This window comes from Hydra viridissima, unplaced genomic scaffold (assembly GCF_058129835.1).
Source record: "Hydra viridissima isolate aposymbiotic clone 2 unplaced genomic scaffold, HvirCarnegie_v1 scaffold_6, whole genome shotgun sequence".
Lineage (NCBI taxonomy): Eukaryota > Metazoa > Cnidaria > Hydrozoa > Anthoathecata > Hydridae > Hydra > Hydra viridissima.
In genome coordinates this window covers 11,103,298-11,118,254 of record NW_028324305.1, presented here as the reverse complement: position 1 = coordinate 11,118,254, position 14,957 = coordinate 11,103,298, and the positions used below count along the sequence as shown (strand labels likewise).

Sequence of the window (14,957 nt, the reverse complement as noted above, 5' to 3'; positions counted from 1 at the left end):
TTACCACACGCATCTAATTCAAAGTTGTTGAGATCTTCATTGGAGCATTATTTGCATTTATACAAGTAGATTGGCTTTTGCTCAATTTTAATATGAGTCCACTTTTTATTATTGACAAGATTTATCGTCATTTGTGAGTATTTTCTTCGAATGTCTTCTTTTTCATCTTTGTATTTGTAAATTTCTTCAAAGGGAATCTTTGTTTGCAAAATGTCTTCATATCTTTGAACAAGATGGATGGTTTTTGCAACAAAGAATGCTTTTTCAACAGATATTTTTTTAAAGTTCTTCATGTCTTTTGCAGCATCAATGTTGAACTGCTTTAAAATTTTTTCATTTAACGAAGTGATATTCATTTTTTATTAATAGTTTGCAAATATCATAAGCTAATATATCAATTATCAGGACCAAAGACTTTATTATAATTGATCAAGTTAAAACAAGGCTTGTCAATCAAATCAGGACAAGGTCTTTTTTTATAATTTCCATGAGCCAACGTGCTAATTCCATCCTCTAAAATAATTCTTTTATCATCGTCAGCACTGAGTGCAACTTTGTTGATTTCTTCACTGTAAATGTTGTGAAGATGTGATCGGATAATGTTCATGGTTGCAAGCTGTTCTTTTCCATTCATTAAGCAGTCTTTATAATGCTCATGTTTCATTTTTTTTATCAACAACGCTTTTCTTAACACCTTTGCATTTTTTGTGTCCGTCTTCTTCTTTAAGAATCTTGTAAGAGTAGAGCTTAGGTCGAAGTCCAACAAACTCTTCAATTTGCTTTCCTCCAGTTTCATCTTTGAACTTACCAATAACCTTTTTATTTGCTCCAACTTTAAAACCAGCTTTTTTAATGGCAGGATGGTTTTTGTCGAAATCGCTCGTGTCAAATCTTTCTAGTACATCATTAGCAATGTCTTCATAAAAATCTTCCGTTTCGATTTCGTAAATGAGTGAGTCAGTATCGGTCATGAGAAGTTTTGCACGATCATTGTATTTTGGTTTGATGTAGTCGTAATGGTGTTCAAATATTAAAATTTTGCTTATGTCTAGGATGCACATTCCTAAATAAATGGGTTTGTTGTAAACCAGCTTTGTTTTCTTCATATGCACGGCGATCAAATTTTCATCAAAAATGGTTCGACTTTCGAAATGAGGTCTTTTAGATAATTTTAAGGCTTCTTTTTTAGTAGTGACAAGTCTGACATCTACATGATTTTCAATGTTTTCCATGGTTTTTCCAAATACGGAGTTGTTCATGAGCTTATAAAAGTCCTTTTCAAAGTCGTTTTTGGAATCTGTTCTTAAATTGGTGTTGCGATCAATGTATTGTTTCATCTAAGGTCTTTCTACAAATTTAATGCCTCGATGAATTTTTGTCATTTTTAGTCCTAATCGTTCGTACAGTTTTAGGTTTTCATGATGTATGACGTAATTCTTTTTCGGGTTTAAATTCGGAACAAGCTTGTCGACTTTGTTGAGAGTCATTCTTTCAGGAGCCAAAGGGTAATCGTTGTGATCATCGTGAAGATGATCGGGGTAATCTAAATCGACTTCAAGAACGCATGGCATAGATTTCCAATTTAAAAGTTCATCTTCAGTCATCCATTCAAAACCGTGAGTAGGAAGAGGTCTGCTCATCGCCCATCCGTAAAGATTGTTTGCATCCAAGTATTGGATAAATGTGGATGGTTTTGAATGATCATACGAATTGCCCATGTATTTGTTATTAGCAGTTCCATGTCGGTTTGAAATCATGCTTATCCCACCACGTATTCCTTTTTGAACCATGAGAAGCATATCAGGATCGCTCGACAACTCCAATGTTATTTTACTCATTTTCAAGCAAGCGTCCCAAGCCAAGCCTGGAGAGGTGTAATACCAAGCAGGGTCTAGTTTATAATTTTTCATGCACTCGTCTCTGAAATTTTCAAAGACATCTGCTAGCATCAGTACATCAGAGACTTTGTACAGCTCGTAATAGTCTTTAAACGTTATGCATTTAAATTCGTTATAAACATTTTGAGCATGCGCATAGTCTTTAACTTCTATTTCTTTATCGTTCAGTTTGGAGGAAAACGCTTCGATTGGAGGTAATGTTGTTTCGGAAAACTTTTTAATCGTGTCCATCCATTCGTAAGGGTAAACTCCTTCCTTCCTCAATAATTCAAACTGTTTTCCAGAGTAGTACTTGGCTACGTTTTTGCATTGGTCATCGGTCAGATTTTTAGCTAAACTGTCCAAACATGAAGCCATAAATTTAAAGCTGTCAATAAACCTCAATTCTCTCCAAACTTCCTGCAGTTTGCCTTTCTTATTAATAAATTCTCTTACTTTGATTTTTTTTGAGAAGCTGATGTATTTTTCTTCGTTGTTGGGGATGCATTTTAATTTTCCACCTGTTAATTTTTTGATGAACAAGTGGCTGTCGTAACCGGAAAAATTGTGGAATAGGATGGGTATGAATTCTGGAATTTTATAATCCAAGTTGCATTTGTTATGAGCAGCTCCTCGATACTTTCCAGTAAAATGGCAGTGGTCTAAGACTTTATCACCGTCAAGATCTCTTTCGCAAATGTGACATTGTGTTGCATCATTAAAATTTTTTCATCCTCATTAGTCAACACCTTCTTTTTTTTAAAATCAATCTTGTTGAAAATCTTTTTAAGGTCTTTTTCGAGCAAGTCTATGAACTTTTGAGCTACGTCATCATCATCGATTCTGCTGTGTACATGATAAGTTTTCCTTTATAAACGGTTTGGTCAAAGCACTTGATGAAATAGCAGAAGGAGCTTGGTGAATGTTTTTGATACTGTTTGGTGTAAGATTGGCTAGGGTCGGGGGTGCAAGTGTTAACAGGTTTGATGAAACTTTCAAAGTCAGCATAAACGACGAACGGAACTCTCATTGATCTGTTGTAGTTTTGGAATTGAAGGGTGGTTCCTTCTATAGGGAGTTCAATTCGAACAGAACTGTGTTCTTGATAATAAGTCCAATGTTTAAGAAGCGATTCTCCAGAGCGGAAACCCTGCAAGTAATTATCGCAATAATGTTTTTTACCATGATAAAAAACATTATTGCGATAATTACTTGCAGGGTTTCCGCTCTGGAGAATCGCTTGGAGATTGTTTTCCTCTTCTACACCATGACGGTGTAGAAGAGGAAAACAATCAACTTTTACTTTTAATAAGGCAATAATGATTCGTCTCATCGTTTGAAATGAGAAGCAAATCTATTTTATGCTTTCGATCTCTATTTTTAGATATTCGTAAAGGGTGTGGTTTTTTTTCATCATGCCCAAAAACATTAACGCTAATGTCTAAATTTTTGTTCTCAAAAATGTCGATTTGATTAAGCTTGACAGGGAAATCAATTTCTTCCCAATTTAACTCTTCCGATTTTAGAATCAAGTCTTCATCAATTCTTCCATTATCTCTATTCTTCAGATTTAGCGCTCGAGTAACACACCACATAAAGCATTGATTGTCTTTGTTTTCCATATTGATAATGGCCTTTTTATTTTTCAAGTCATCAGTAAATCGATGTAGGAAGAAGCAGTAAGAGGGGTGTATTCGATCACATTGACATCTATTTTTAAAATTTTGGACACTTTCCAATTGGATCCTTCATTGCTGTAATTGACCCAGTTTTCAAGAATTCTTTCTTTCCACGTCTCAAAGCTCTCTCCAGTATCTGTTGATTCGAGAATAATTTCATATTTAGACGGGAAGGACACAGTGCGAATAGCTTCTTGTCCAGTAGCAATGTTCACACGTGTCATTTCACATGTTAAAATAATGTTCGTTCTTTTGTTTTTCTCTAGGACTTTAATCGCAGCTCTTTTCACCAAATTTAAAAAGGCTTCATTTTCCCCTCCTTGCTTTTTCTCATTCTTTAATTTTACTCATATTGAAATTTGTTTTTGTAATTTTAGCAATGTCTGCATTATAAGTACGATAAATTTCGCTTACTGATCTAGGATGTATTAAACCACTTTAAAAAGATCTTTGAATTTCAATAGAATGATGTGAACCAATAACAGATTTTAAATTTTTTAAAACTCCTTTGAATGGTAGCATTTGAATCATTTCAATGAAGGCAATTTTAACCAACTTTGGAAGTTTTCTAACGTTTTTTTGAAATTTAAGAAAACTTCTAGATTTTTCTACATCATAAGTTAATTCTTTACCGCTAAGAAGTTCCAAAAGACTCCATTCATCTATATAATTCATCTTAAGTAAAGAAAAAAAATTTTCTTAACTCAAAATCAATTTTTCAATTCTTTGAAAAGATCTTTATTCAAACATCATGAGTTCAATTTGAGTCTGCATCCATTTTAGAGAATGACAGCCACTCATCAACATGTCTTCTTCTTCATCATATTCATTAATCATGCGACCTGGCATATTTAATTAAAAATCTAGATAATACAGATCGTGACAAAACAGTCTTTTAATATTGTCCATGTATTTTTTACTCATTTGCTCATTGGGAATTTCCATAAATTCCATGTACACCTGACTTCTGAGAAGGAAGAGGTCTTTAACCATTTTGTGTATCGGCCTGTATTTATTTTTAAACTCCCCTGCAAGTAACGGTCTATACAAATTTGCACGAACCTTACATTTGAGATTGAAAATCTTTTCAAACATTTTTCCTTGCTGCCTGATTTTTTCAATTAGTTTATCAACTTCATTTTCCCCTTCTTCCTTTTTCAACTCTCTCATTTTTTCCTCCAACTCTCTTCTTCTTTCTTTTAAATTTCTTCTTTCCTCTGCCAACTTTCTTCTTTCCTCTGCCAACTCTCTTCTTTTATTTGCCAACTCTCTTTTTTCTTCCCGTGTTAACTTTCTTCTTTTTTCCCTTTCCATTTCCAACTCTATTCTTAATTCCTCTTCCAACTCTCTTCTTCTTTCCCCTTCAAGATCTGTTATTAATCTTGACAAACTTCTTCTCTCTTCCAACTCTCTTCTTCTTTCTTTCCTTTCCTCTCCCAACTCTCTTCTTCTTTTTGCCAAATTTTTTCATTCCTCCGCCAACTCTCTTTTTATTTTTTTCAATTCATTTATATCTCCCATTTTTTAAAAAACTCCAAATTTTTCTCAACTCGAATTCAATTTTCTGAAAAGAATTATTAAGCAGCAAGATTCCCCCAGTCAGTTTCATAAAATAAATGCGCACAGCCCATTTTATCAAATTCAATCCTTTCTTTCCATCTTTTTAAATATTAAGATCTTTCAATTCTTTTCGAAGAATTAAAAAATTTTTAAGCAGCAGGAGCACAAACTCTACGTCTATCAGAACGGAAATCTTTAAGCAATGCTTTAATCTTCAATTTTCGCTGTTGCTCCTCATCATCTTCCCAATCATCGCCGTCGTCACCATCATCGCTGTCACCTTCCATTACTCTATTAAATACTCCTTCAATCATTACATTACCCGATACCAATGATTCTCCTAACCTTTCTTCAGCTGATCTAGCTATTTCTCCGAGTCTTTCTCTATATCTCATCATTATTTCTCCAAGTCTTTCTCTATGTCTCATCATTATTTCTTCCATTTTTTTAAAAAACTACGAATTTTTCTTAACTCGAATTCAATTTTTTAGGTCGTCCCACCGGTCTTTCTTCCATCACGTCTTTCATCCATTCGCTCTTGTCAATCAGATGGTTCTCCACCGCCAGCATCAACGAAGCCATTTTGCTTTTTGAAGTTTGAGTAATGCCGTTCTCTCTCAGCAGCTTTTTAAAATCTTTTTCGTGCACCTCATTTTTAAGAAGCCCAAAAATTAATAAACAACGTTCATCTTTTTCCCGTCGGATTTAATCCTGAGCATCTTCTCAGAGATCACCACGGCAAAGGCTTGAGTGCCAGCAGGAACGTTTGCATTAAAGGTGGCCTTGATTTGAACGTCCAACACGGTTGATTTTAAGCCACAATGAGCCACAATGTCGTCAATGCCGTATAGCCTATTGTCAAACTTGCACGCGTCTCTGTAAGCCCTTGAGAATTTGTTGTTTTTAAAGTCCAAGTCGTAGTCCACAGCAGGATACCTTTCGCTGTTTAAGGTCACATACATGTTTTTAATGTCGCAGTGATCAAAGACGGATGGATTTCGGTCTTGACTTCCGTCTCTGTTGGTTTGGAATCCAATCACGACATATCTTGGTCTTTCGCTAGCAGATCTCGCGCTCAATCTCCAACTGAATGTGTTTGCCACGGGAACAAAAATGGTGTCGCATTGTCTAGACTTGAACGATAATGGAACGTCTACTTTAGACTCGATGATTTTGTAAAGATTGTTGCTCTCCAAAAGAGAGGGAGTGAAATGAGGCGTAAACAAAGACAATTTTGTCAAATCGACTTTTCCTGCGCCTGTGCTATTGGCTTTAAAAATCGCATCCGTGTCGCTCTTTCTCACAAGGGTAACGGTATGCTTAAAACCATAAAGAACTTTGTCATAATCGTCGCAAAAACCAAAAATGTGCTTCAAAGGAATGCAGAACGAAAAGGTTCCTTTATCAGCTGGCTGCTTGATGATGTAAACGTGTCTGTTGATAAACCCTGTTTTATTAGCAAGATCAGTATCCACGGTCGTGTCTCGCTGCCACAGTTGATTCATTCCTTCAGATATTTGAAACTCGACCGGATATTTAAGATAGCCAAACATAGTGGTGGATTGACCAGGGCTATAGATGGTTTCTACCTCTTGATTTGACAAATAGTAAGAAATTTGGCTAAACAGATGCATGATGCCGTTGTTTGCAAAAGTAACCACATCTGTGTCTGCATAAGCCGTACCGTCTGCTTTAGTCAGTCTTCCTTCAACTAAAAGATAGGACTCAGAGGGAAGAGTGAACAAATCTTGCTGTTCAATATTAATTCTTATCTCTCCAGTGTTGTTTAAATTGGTGCTCACGGGCTCATACTCGTGAACTTGAATCTCTCGATTCCTTCATCAATTATGACTTCTTCTGTAAAATTTAAAATCTCGGAGTTTGCCATTTTTTTATATAAAAGAAAAAAAATTTTTTTGAGGGTTCCGAAAATTCCGAAAGCTCCGAAAGCTCCGAAAGTTCCGAAAGCTCTGAAAGTTCCAAAAGTTCCGAACGCGCGCCTCTAAAAATTATTTTCATGTCTCTGAAAAATGAATTTTTCAGACAATTTTAAGTCCCTTCCCCATTTTAACCAGGTCTTGGATTCGAACTGCGTTTTTACGACTTAAAGATCCACCCATCATGGAATACTCGTCCACAAATCCTGTTTCTGACCTTCGGTCTGAAACACGGTCGCAAACACGGTCGCAAACACGGTCGGAAATACGGTCGGAAATACGGTCGGAAACACGGTCGGAAACACGGTCGGAAACACGGTCGGAAACACGACTTGGAGCTGGAGCTTTAGCCAGCTCTGAAATAATGTCTTTGCTTCGGAGTTCCAGTACACCTTTTCAAAAGCTTTCTTTCCCTTGTCATTAGCCACATCTTTAGCAGTAGTAATCGCAGAAGAAGCTAGCTCTTTTCCAGCAGACTTGGCAGCCATAATCGCTTCTCGTTCCAACTCGCTTTTCGCCATTTTATAGCCAAAGTCGACGCTGCTCTCGATGCGCTCGACGCAGCCGCTCGTCTCATGAAATTTTTAAACGTGTCAAATATACCGCTTCCACCAATCACGTGTTTTCTCACATATCTCTTTCTGTAAACGATCATTTTTTTATAAGCAAAAAAAATTATTTCGCAATACATCTCTGAATCGACTTGTACTGATCTTCGCTAATCACCTTTTGTCTCAACAGCTCATCACATATGCTCACAGCCTCGTTTCTTGAAGCCGTGTTTCCAGGATGACTAGAAGCGATACTCAATTGAAGCTTTTCCACCAACGCATTCGGATCGCTTGGAAGAACGATAAGTCCACGAACTTTTTTTCCTTTAAGATCGCTTTCAATAGGTATGATGAATTGATTGTATTTCTCAACCTCTGCAGCTTTAGATTTGTTCATTCTTGCATCTGGCTTTACAGCACCGCTATCTACCAATATTTTCGAGTAATTAGCCACATCTTTTGCTGTCACTTCGTTCGAAATGTTTGGATTGGTTATCAACTCCCAAAGACCTCTTTTTCCTTCATACTTTTCACCTCCAACAATCATATCATCTCCCTCAAACATCACTCCCATTTTTCCAATGGTATATTGACCGTCGTTTTTACTCAATTCAAACTTGTTCTTAAAACTTCTTTTAAATTTTGCTCTTGTGTCCAGATCCAACAAACGCCTCAAAGACATATTGCTCTCAGGAATATACGACTCTTCCATTCTTGTTGAGTCTAAAAAAGGTTTAACCTCAGATTTAACCTCAGATTTAACCTCAGATTTAACCTCAGGCTTGATGCTATTTATCACCTTTTTATTGCTCTCGATGATCGGTTTAAACAGTTTGCTCACATCCGTTTGGAATTGAGAATCTATCATGTTTTCATTCACACTGTCTTAATAAATTTTATTTCTTCTCGCCAACATTCTTTTCTTCTTGGCTTTTTTGGCAACTCGTCTCTGACAAAAACACCTCGAAGGTTTTTAGTTTTTAACTGTTTAGCAGCCTTTATCAATTGAAAGTTGTTTAAAGTCTCATTAGGCAAAATAATTCCTTCAACGTCGATCATTTTTAAATTTGTTTAAAAAATTTAAAAATCACTTTGCACGTCTTCTAAATCAGTCAAGATGCTTTTAATAGGACAAGTCTTTACGACAACACTTCTGAAACACTCACTTGAATACACTCTACCTTTGAACCAATAAACAATCCCTCTATTTTTAAAGAAGCAACCACCTCGCATTTTTGATTAAGATACTCTAAAGGACTTTTATTCACTTCCATTTTACCATCCTTCTTCAAATAAAAGATTGAACTTATTTTTATGTCTGACCCTTTTTTCTTCGTATACAATTAACCAAAAAGAATAGGAGAACTGCCAGGCATTGTTTTTAAAATATACAAGTCTTCTGTTACTATCTTCTTTGATCTTCCACCTTTTTTCAACGAAGGAACTTGTTCGTGAAGGTATTTTGATATTTTTTCAGTCACCTCTGCAAATTTACTCCCTTCCTCGCTTAAAAGAGACATGGAATAACCTTTCAGATTCTTAGTCTCTAAATTTAAACTCTTACACACTCCAAGAGAATGTAAAACAGGAATGCGCAATACAACTGGGCCTTTGCCTGAAGGGTACTCATAATACAACGGAACCTTTTGAAACTGAATTGGACTTGTTGCTGAATATATCTCACCCACTGATAATTTACTCTCATCAAAATTCTCGACAGTTATATAATTCATTTATTTATATAGAAAATAAATCTACTTAACTCATTTTTTAATCCGTGGATCATTTTAATGGGGAAAGATCTTTATTATCCACCCATGAGTTAAACGAGTCTGGATATCCTAACCATTTGACCAGTGATTTGCTCTTTGTTCTGCGAATGATTTTTTCAATTCTGAATATGTCTTGATGTGTCTTTTGCATTTCCTGCTCGTAAAAAGTACCTTGAATTTCTTCACCATTAGCGTCAGTGATTTTATACGTAGGAGGATCTGAAAACTGAACTTTTGACACGGTAAAAACCTCTTCAGTCCATCTCGGCGTATACCCCTTTTCAAAATTAGACTTCTTTTTAGTAATTCGCACTTTGTCACCTATGGAAAATTTCGTATCTTTTCTTTCACTTTGCGCCTTTCCATACAGATTCATCCAAACCTTGCTCTTTTCTTCGCTGGCTTCAACTGGTGTCATTTTTATAGAAGAGTGCTTTGTGCTGTTGTAATTTTTCACCATTTCATCTAAAATGTCAATATATTTATTTGTGATGTTGGCTGAAAAGTATTTAAACATTTTTTCTTTCATCGTTCTGTTCCACCCCTCAACGACACAACTTTTTTCCTCGTTTTCAATAGAATACAATTGCACAGCCAGCGCTTTCACATGCTTGTTATAAAATTCTTTTCCTTTGTCCACCCACAATTTAGAACACTTTCTTTCTACGAAAGTTTTTTTCAACGCTTCAGCCACTTCAAGACCCGTTTTGCTTTTTAATGGAACAATCCATCCATACTTTGAAAACACATCAATCACCATGAGCAAATATTTTACGCCGTTGTTAAATTTTGAAAACGATTGCATGTCAACCAAATCTGCAGCCCATATTTCATCGACGTCATTCACAATCACCCTTCTTCTTTTAAAATGACGAATGACCGGTTTATGAAGCTCCTCTGCAAGCTGATCTGTCCATTTCAGGTTCGTGGGGGGAATTTTTTTTTTTTACTAACACCCAATCCAAAATTAGCTTTTGCTTTAATCACAGGAGTAATGAGCTTTCTTTCGTTGATTTCTTTTTGAGTGGGGTTGGGTATAGAATCCATCTCTTCAAGCATCATCTGATCTGCTAAATTTCTGTTCTGTCTGTCATTAAAATATTTATAAGCCAAATTGTGATGGTATGCTGCATTGTCCACTCTGTCCACCGGTTTGCTCCACTCCTGATACATGTTCGTTGAAGTCAGTCTCATCCAAATTCGTACCAGGTCCTGCAAAGTTCATCCCGGGAATATGCATTTCTCCTGGAAACTTAGCCCATGGAAGCTTCACTTTGCTCGACAGTTTATTAATCGATTCCACCAAGTCACCTCCTTTTGTTGCGGAAACAAACTTGCATTTGGTTGTTCCGTTAGAGTCGCAAGTCCCTTTTAACATATTTCGATTATTTTTTGTCTTCTCGTTTCTCATGTGAATGGTTTCTGTTTCTCTTTTACACTTGACGCAATACATTTTAAATACATAAAGAAAATTTTTTATATATAAAAAATGGAAGTGATTGATTTATCATGAAACATTGGTAAAACTAAAAGAAACAACAAGAAGCTTTTCCCGAGAAGCATTCGAGGTATCATCGTTGGAAAGTCTGGATGTGGAAAAACAACGTTGCTTCTAAATTTATTGCTTAGACCGGGATGGCTTGATTACAACCGATTGCAAGTGTTTGGAAAATCACTTTTTCAACCTGAATACAAAATACTCAAAAGGTCCTTAAAAAAATTACCTAAAGAAATCATCCTCGAATTGTTCAACATTCAAAACGAAATTGAAGAGTTAAACTCCAGTCCTGAATGCGTCATTGAAGAAATTTCTAAAAATAGGGAAGGAAAAACAGACATTGAATGCCAATTCTTTGAAACTGAAGAAGACGTGCCTGAACCCGAATCCTTAGACTCTACCAAAAACAATTTAATGATCTTTGACGACTTGCAACTTATCAAGCAAAACAAACGCGAAAAATATTACATCCGAGGAAGACACTCTAACGTTGACTGCTTTTATCTCGCTCAAAACTATTTCATGCTCCCTAGACAAATCATTAGAGAAAATGCTAATTTTATTTGTCTCTTTCCTCAAGACCAAAAAAGTTGATCACCTATACAGAGACCATGCTACTGTTGACATGAATAAAGAAGAATTTAAAATGTTCTGCAAGTACTGCTGGTCTCAACCTCATGGGTTTGCTGCCATTAATTTGTCTTCTAAAAAGAACCAGAGAAAATACCGAAGCGGGTTTAGCGATTTTTATTCTCCAAACGTATAAAAAACATGTCTGGATTTTATTTTATCGCTAAATCTAAAAAAGAAACTTCAACGGTGGATAGCAGCGTTATTAGAACCTACTTTGACGTTCTCATTGATCTTGGAACTGAAAAAAATTATGAAATGGCCTTAGTCGGGCTTGAGACTTATCGCAGCTACCCAAACATCACCTCTAAAAATAACGTCTTCAAATATAGCCCTAACCTAGGATCAACCAGTTATACCATCTACATCGAAGGAGGCGTTTACGAAATTAACGAAATCAACGATTACTTGCAAAAAGAAATGGAAAAGCAAACTGGAACTTTATACAGAGCAGATGGAGTCATTCTTGGAACAAGTGATACAACTTCAAGGTCCACTCTAACCTTTGGAAAACCTGGAACAAACACTCAATATTGGGTTGACTTTAACGTAAACAACAGCTTAGCCTCACTTCTCGGTTTTGATAAGAAAGAATACACTTACGTTGAGAAAAAAGAAGATCCTATTGACCCTAATAAAGTCACCAGCGTTATTGACTATTACGAATCTGAAAGCATTGTAAGAATTGAAGAACTTGCCGTCATTAGAGTCATCAACGACATTATAGGTTCATCCTATTTAGATGGAAAATCGACCAATGGTATTTATTCCTTCTACCCTGATGCTCTTCCCGGATACAAAATTAGTGAAAAACCTTTTCATCTCATCTATCTACCCATTGCTGTTAACAAAATTTTAAGAATGGAAACGCAACTTAATGATCAACATGGAGATTTAATCGACTTTAAAGGAGAAGACATCATTATTCGATTTCATGTTAGAGAAAGAATTTCTTCTGTGCTGCAAGATTTATATACAAACAGTGCTGTTGATCGATAAAATTTTTTTTTTTCTTTTTCTATAAAAAATGAGCAATTATCAAAACACCAAACTCAACATCTCACAGGGACAAGCTGATAAAATTAAAAAAGCAATGCATGATAAAACTGATGCTAGCATTAAACTCACTCATCAAGACTTGAATGGTGAACATGTTCTCGCTGTCACAAACTCGCAATTGAACAAAATTAAAAAAGCATATAGCGATGGAAAAGGAGTCACTCTTAAACTTAGCAAAAGACAAATTGCATACAACTCTAAAGTGGAAGGAGGTTTCATTGGAGCTCTTTTACTTTTATTAGGAATGATTGGAAGCACTCTCGCCACACGAGTCGTTCCTGCACTTGCTACTGGACTGCTTGCAGGTGTTGGATCTTCTGCAGGTTCAGCTATGGTTGATAAAATCGCTGGACGAGGAATTGTTTACATGAGCAAAAATGGAAAAGGAGTAAAACTCGCTGCTGCAGGTTCTGGTTTATACTTAAGACCTTGGACTAAAAACAAACCCATTTACGGAGATGGGCTCTTTATTAAAAAAGGAAAAGGGTATGAACCTATTGGCTCTGGTTTGCTGCTTGGACCTAATTCACCCTTCTCAAGCATTCCATTCTTAGGCGCTATTCTATAAACTTCTTTTAAAACGTTTTTAAATGTTTTTAAAGAAAATAGACTTTTATTACTCCAATTTTTCCAGTAGACATGAACATAAGCGGATTATCCTTATCCACAAAAACATCCAACACGTCAGAAAATAAAACAATCTTTGATGTTCGATACAATTGTTCCAACTTATACACGCTATGAACTTTCATCTCATCTGACAAATCCTCTACTCCAAATTTAAAACTCTCTAAAAAAATATCTTGAGTGTTCATTGAAAAAATAAACAACCCTTTATCTCTTGTTACGCTAAATTCAGAAGTAGACTTAATCATCCTACACATGTCGCTAAATCTCGAAACTGAAATTCTTCTTTTAGACTCTCATATGAAAAATAATCAAGAAAAAACACATTTTGAACAGTCTCTGTTGTCACCTTAATGCTGTACTTAAAATTATCTGAAGACTTTACATCAATAATCAAACTTCCAGGATTGAAAATCGATAAAGTCACTAAACCCTTACTCTTCATCGTTTTAAATGTCTTACTAATATAGCTCTCAATACCAATATACAAAGGCTCTTCAAAATTAAACACGTACTCGTCAAACTGGTCTGCTGAAAGATTAACTTCGAAGAATAAATTAATGATTGTTTTTGATTTTAAATAAATCCCTTCCTTACTAATGTTTAAGCTCACCATCTTCATATTATAAAACAAAAGATCAAACATGGCTTTCAAGTCACCTGCATTCTTTGTTCTAGCAATAAACATTTTTTTTAATATTTAAATTGATTTTATTTAAGTCAATTTTTCTAATTTCAAAAAAAACTTGGATGGACTTTTATTCCCACTTTTTAATTATTATTTAATTATTGAAAAAGGTATGATTTACTTAGAAACTTTCTAACTAAATTGTTACAAAAACGCATATTCATCAGCTCTATAAAAGGTGGCACATCAAAAAACTTAACGCGCTTAAGTATGGGATTATTAAGGTATCAATGCCCCAGAACTCTCATTTCTCTACTACTAATGAGCGTGACTTTATCAAGCAAGGAGTGTGAAAATAAAATCAAAACTGTTAGTGAAGAATTAAATGAAGTTATGGAAAAAGGATTGGCAGCATCACAAACACTACCAATAAGGCTAGAAAGTATAACTTCTAAAATTCAAAGAGAAATGTCGTTATTTGAAAATGGTGCCACAAGAGGTAACCCAGCTAGCCTATACAGACTGGTCCCGTATGGTATTGACCCGGGGATCTGGTATGGTTATCATCCGGGTAATGGCACCGGGAGTCAGATGGGAACCGTACGGCTTTGCCGGGCGTTAACGCTACATATCAGTCACAATAACAAATAGTCTGGCCAGTTAAGCTGCTTTAGCAAGATTCTAGTGTTGTCAAATAATAGAAGTTAAAATTTTGAACTTATGTTGAAAATAGTTAATTTATCGTGCCCAGTCTACTAACTAGTGCACAAAAATCTAAAAAATGGCAAACTTTGGAGAGGAACAGTCCATTGATTCTCTTATATTAGATCTAGAATCAGACGTTTTTTTTTTGAAAAAAGTAAGTTCCTTCCCAGCGTGCACAATGACGTCCTAAGGACGTCTATAAGACGTCTGATTTCTCGTCTGTAAGACGTCCTTATTCGGTCTTAGGTGAAAGTCTTGAGGACGTCTTTTTCAGACGTCTTGAAAACGTCTTTTTCAGACGTCCTTAAGACGTCTGAAAAAGACGTCCTATAAACGTCTTTTTACGTCTGTACATCTAATTAGATGTACATCTACAAGTAGAGTCTGTACATCTATTAATAGATGTACAGACTCTACTTGTAGATGTACATCAT

At 35.6% G+C, this 14,957-nt stretch overlaps 2 protein-coding genes across 2 annotated transcripts; both read right to left on the bottom strand.

Moving 5' to 3' along the window:
- Positions 1-5,787: 5,787 nt before the first annotated feature.
- LOC149887009 (uncharacterized) lies at positions 5,788-7,574 on the bottom strand. Its single transcript, XM_090091460.1, has 2 exons — positions 7,444-7,574; positions 5,788-6,952 (listed from the first exon to the last, which is right to left on the bottom strand). The coding sequence occupies exons 1-2, from the start codon at positions 7,572-7,574 to the stop codon at positions 5,788-5,790; spliced, it is 1,296 nt and encodes a 431-aa protein (XP_089947586.1).
- Positions 7,575-7,728: 154 nt separating this feature from the next.
- LOC149887008 (uncharacterized) lies at positions 7,729-8,472 on the bottom strand. Its single transcript, XM_090091459.1, has one exon. It carries the CDS (start codon positions 8,470-8,472, stop codon positions 7,729-7,731), a length of 744 nt encoding a protein of 247 aa, XP_089947585.1.
- Positions 8,473-14,957: the final 6,485 nt, after the last annotated feature.

Excerpts from the sequence above, each read along its gene's own strand:
- LOC149887009 (XM_090091460.1), bottom strand. The coding sequence starts at position 7,574 with ATGGCGAAAAGCGAGTTGGAACGAGAAGCGATTATGGCTGCCAAGTCT. Across the intron at positions 6,953-7,443 it reads AAGAAAGCTTTTGAAAAGGT|GAATCGAGAGATTCAAGTTC; the intron begins GTACTGGAACTC and ends TAATTGATGAAG.
- LOC149887008 (XM_090091459.1), bottom strand. The coding sequence starts at position 8,472 with ATGATAGATTCTCAATTCCAAACGGATGTGAGCAAACTGTTTAAACCG.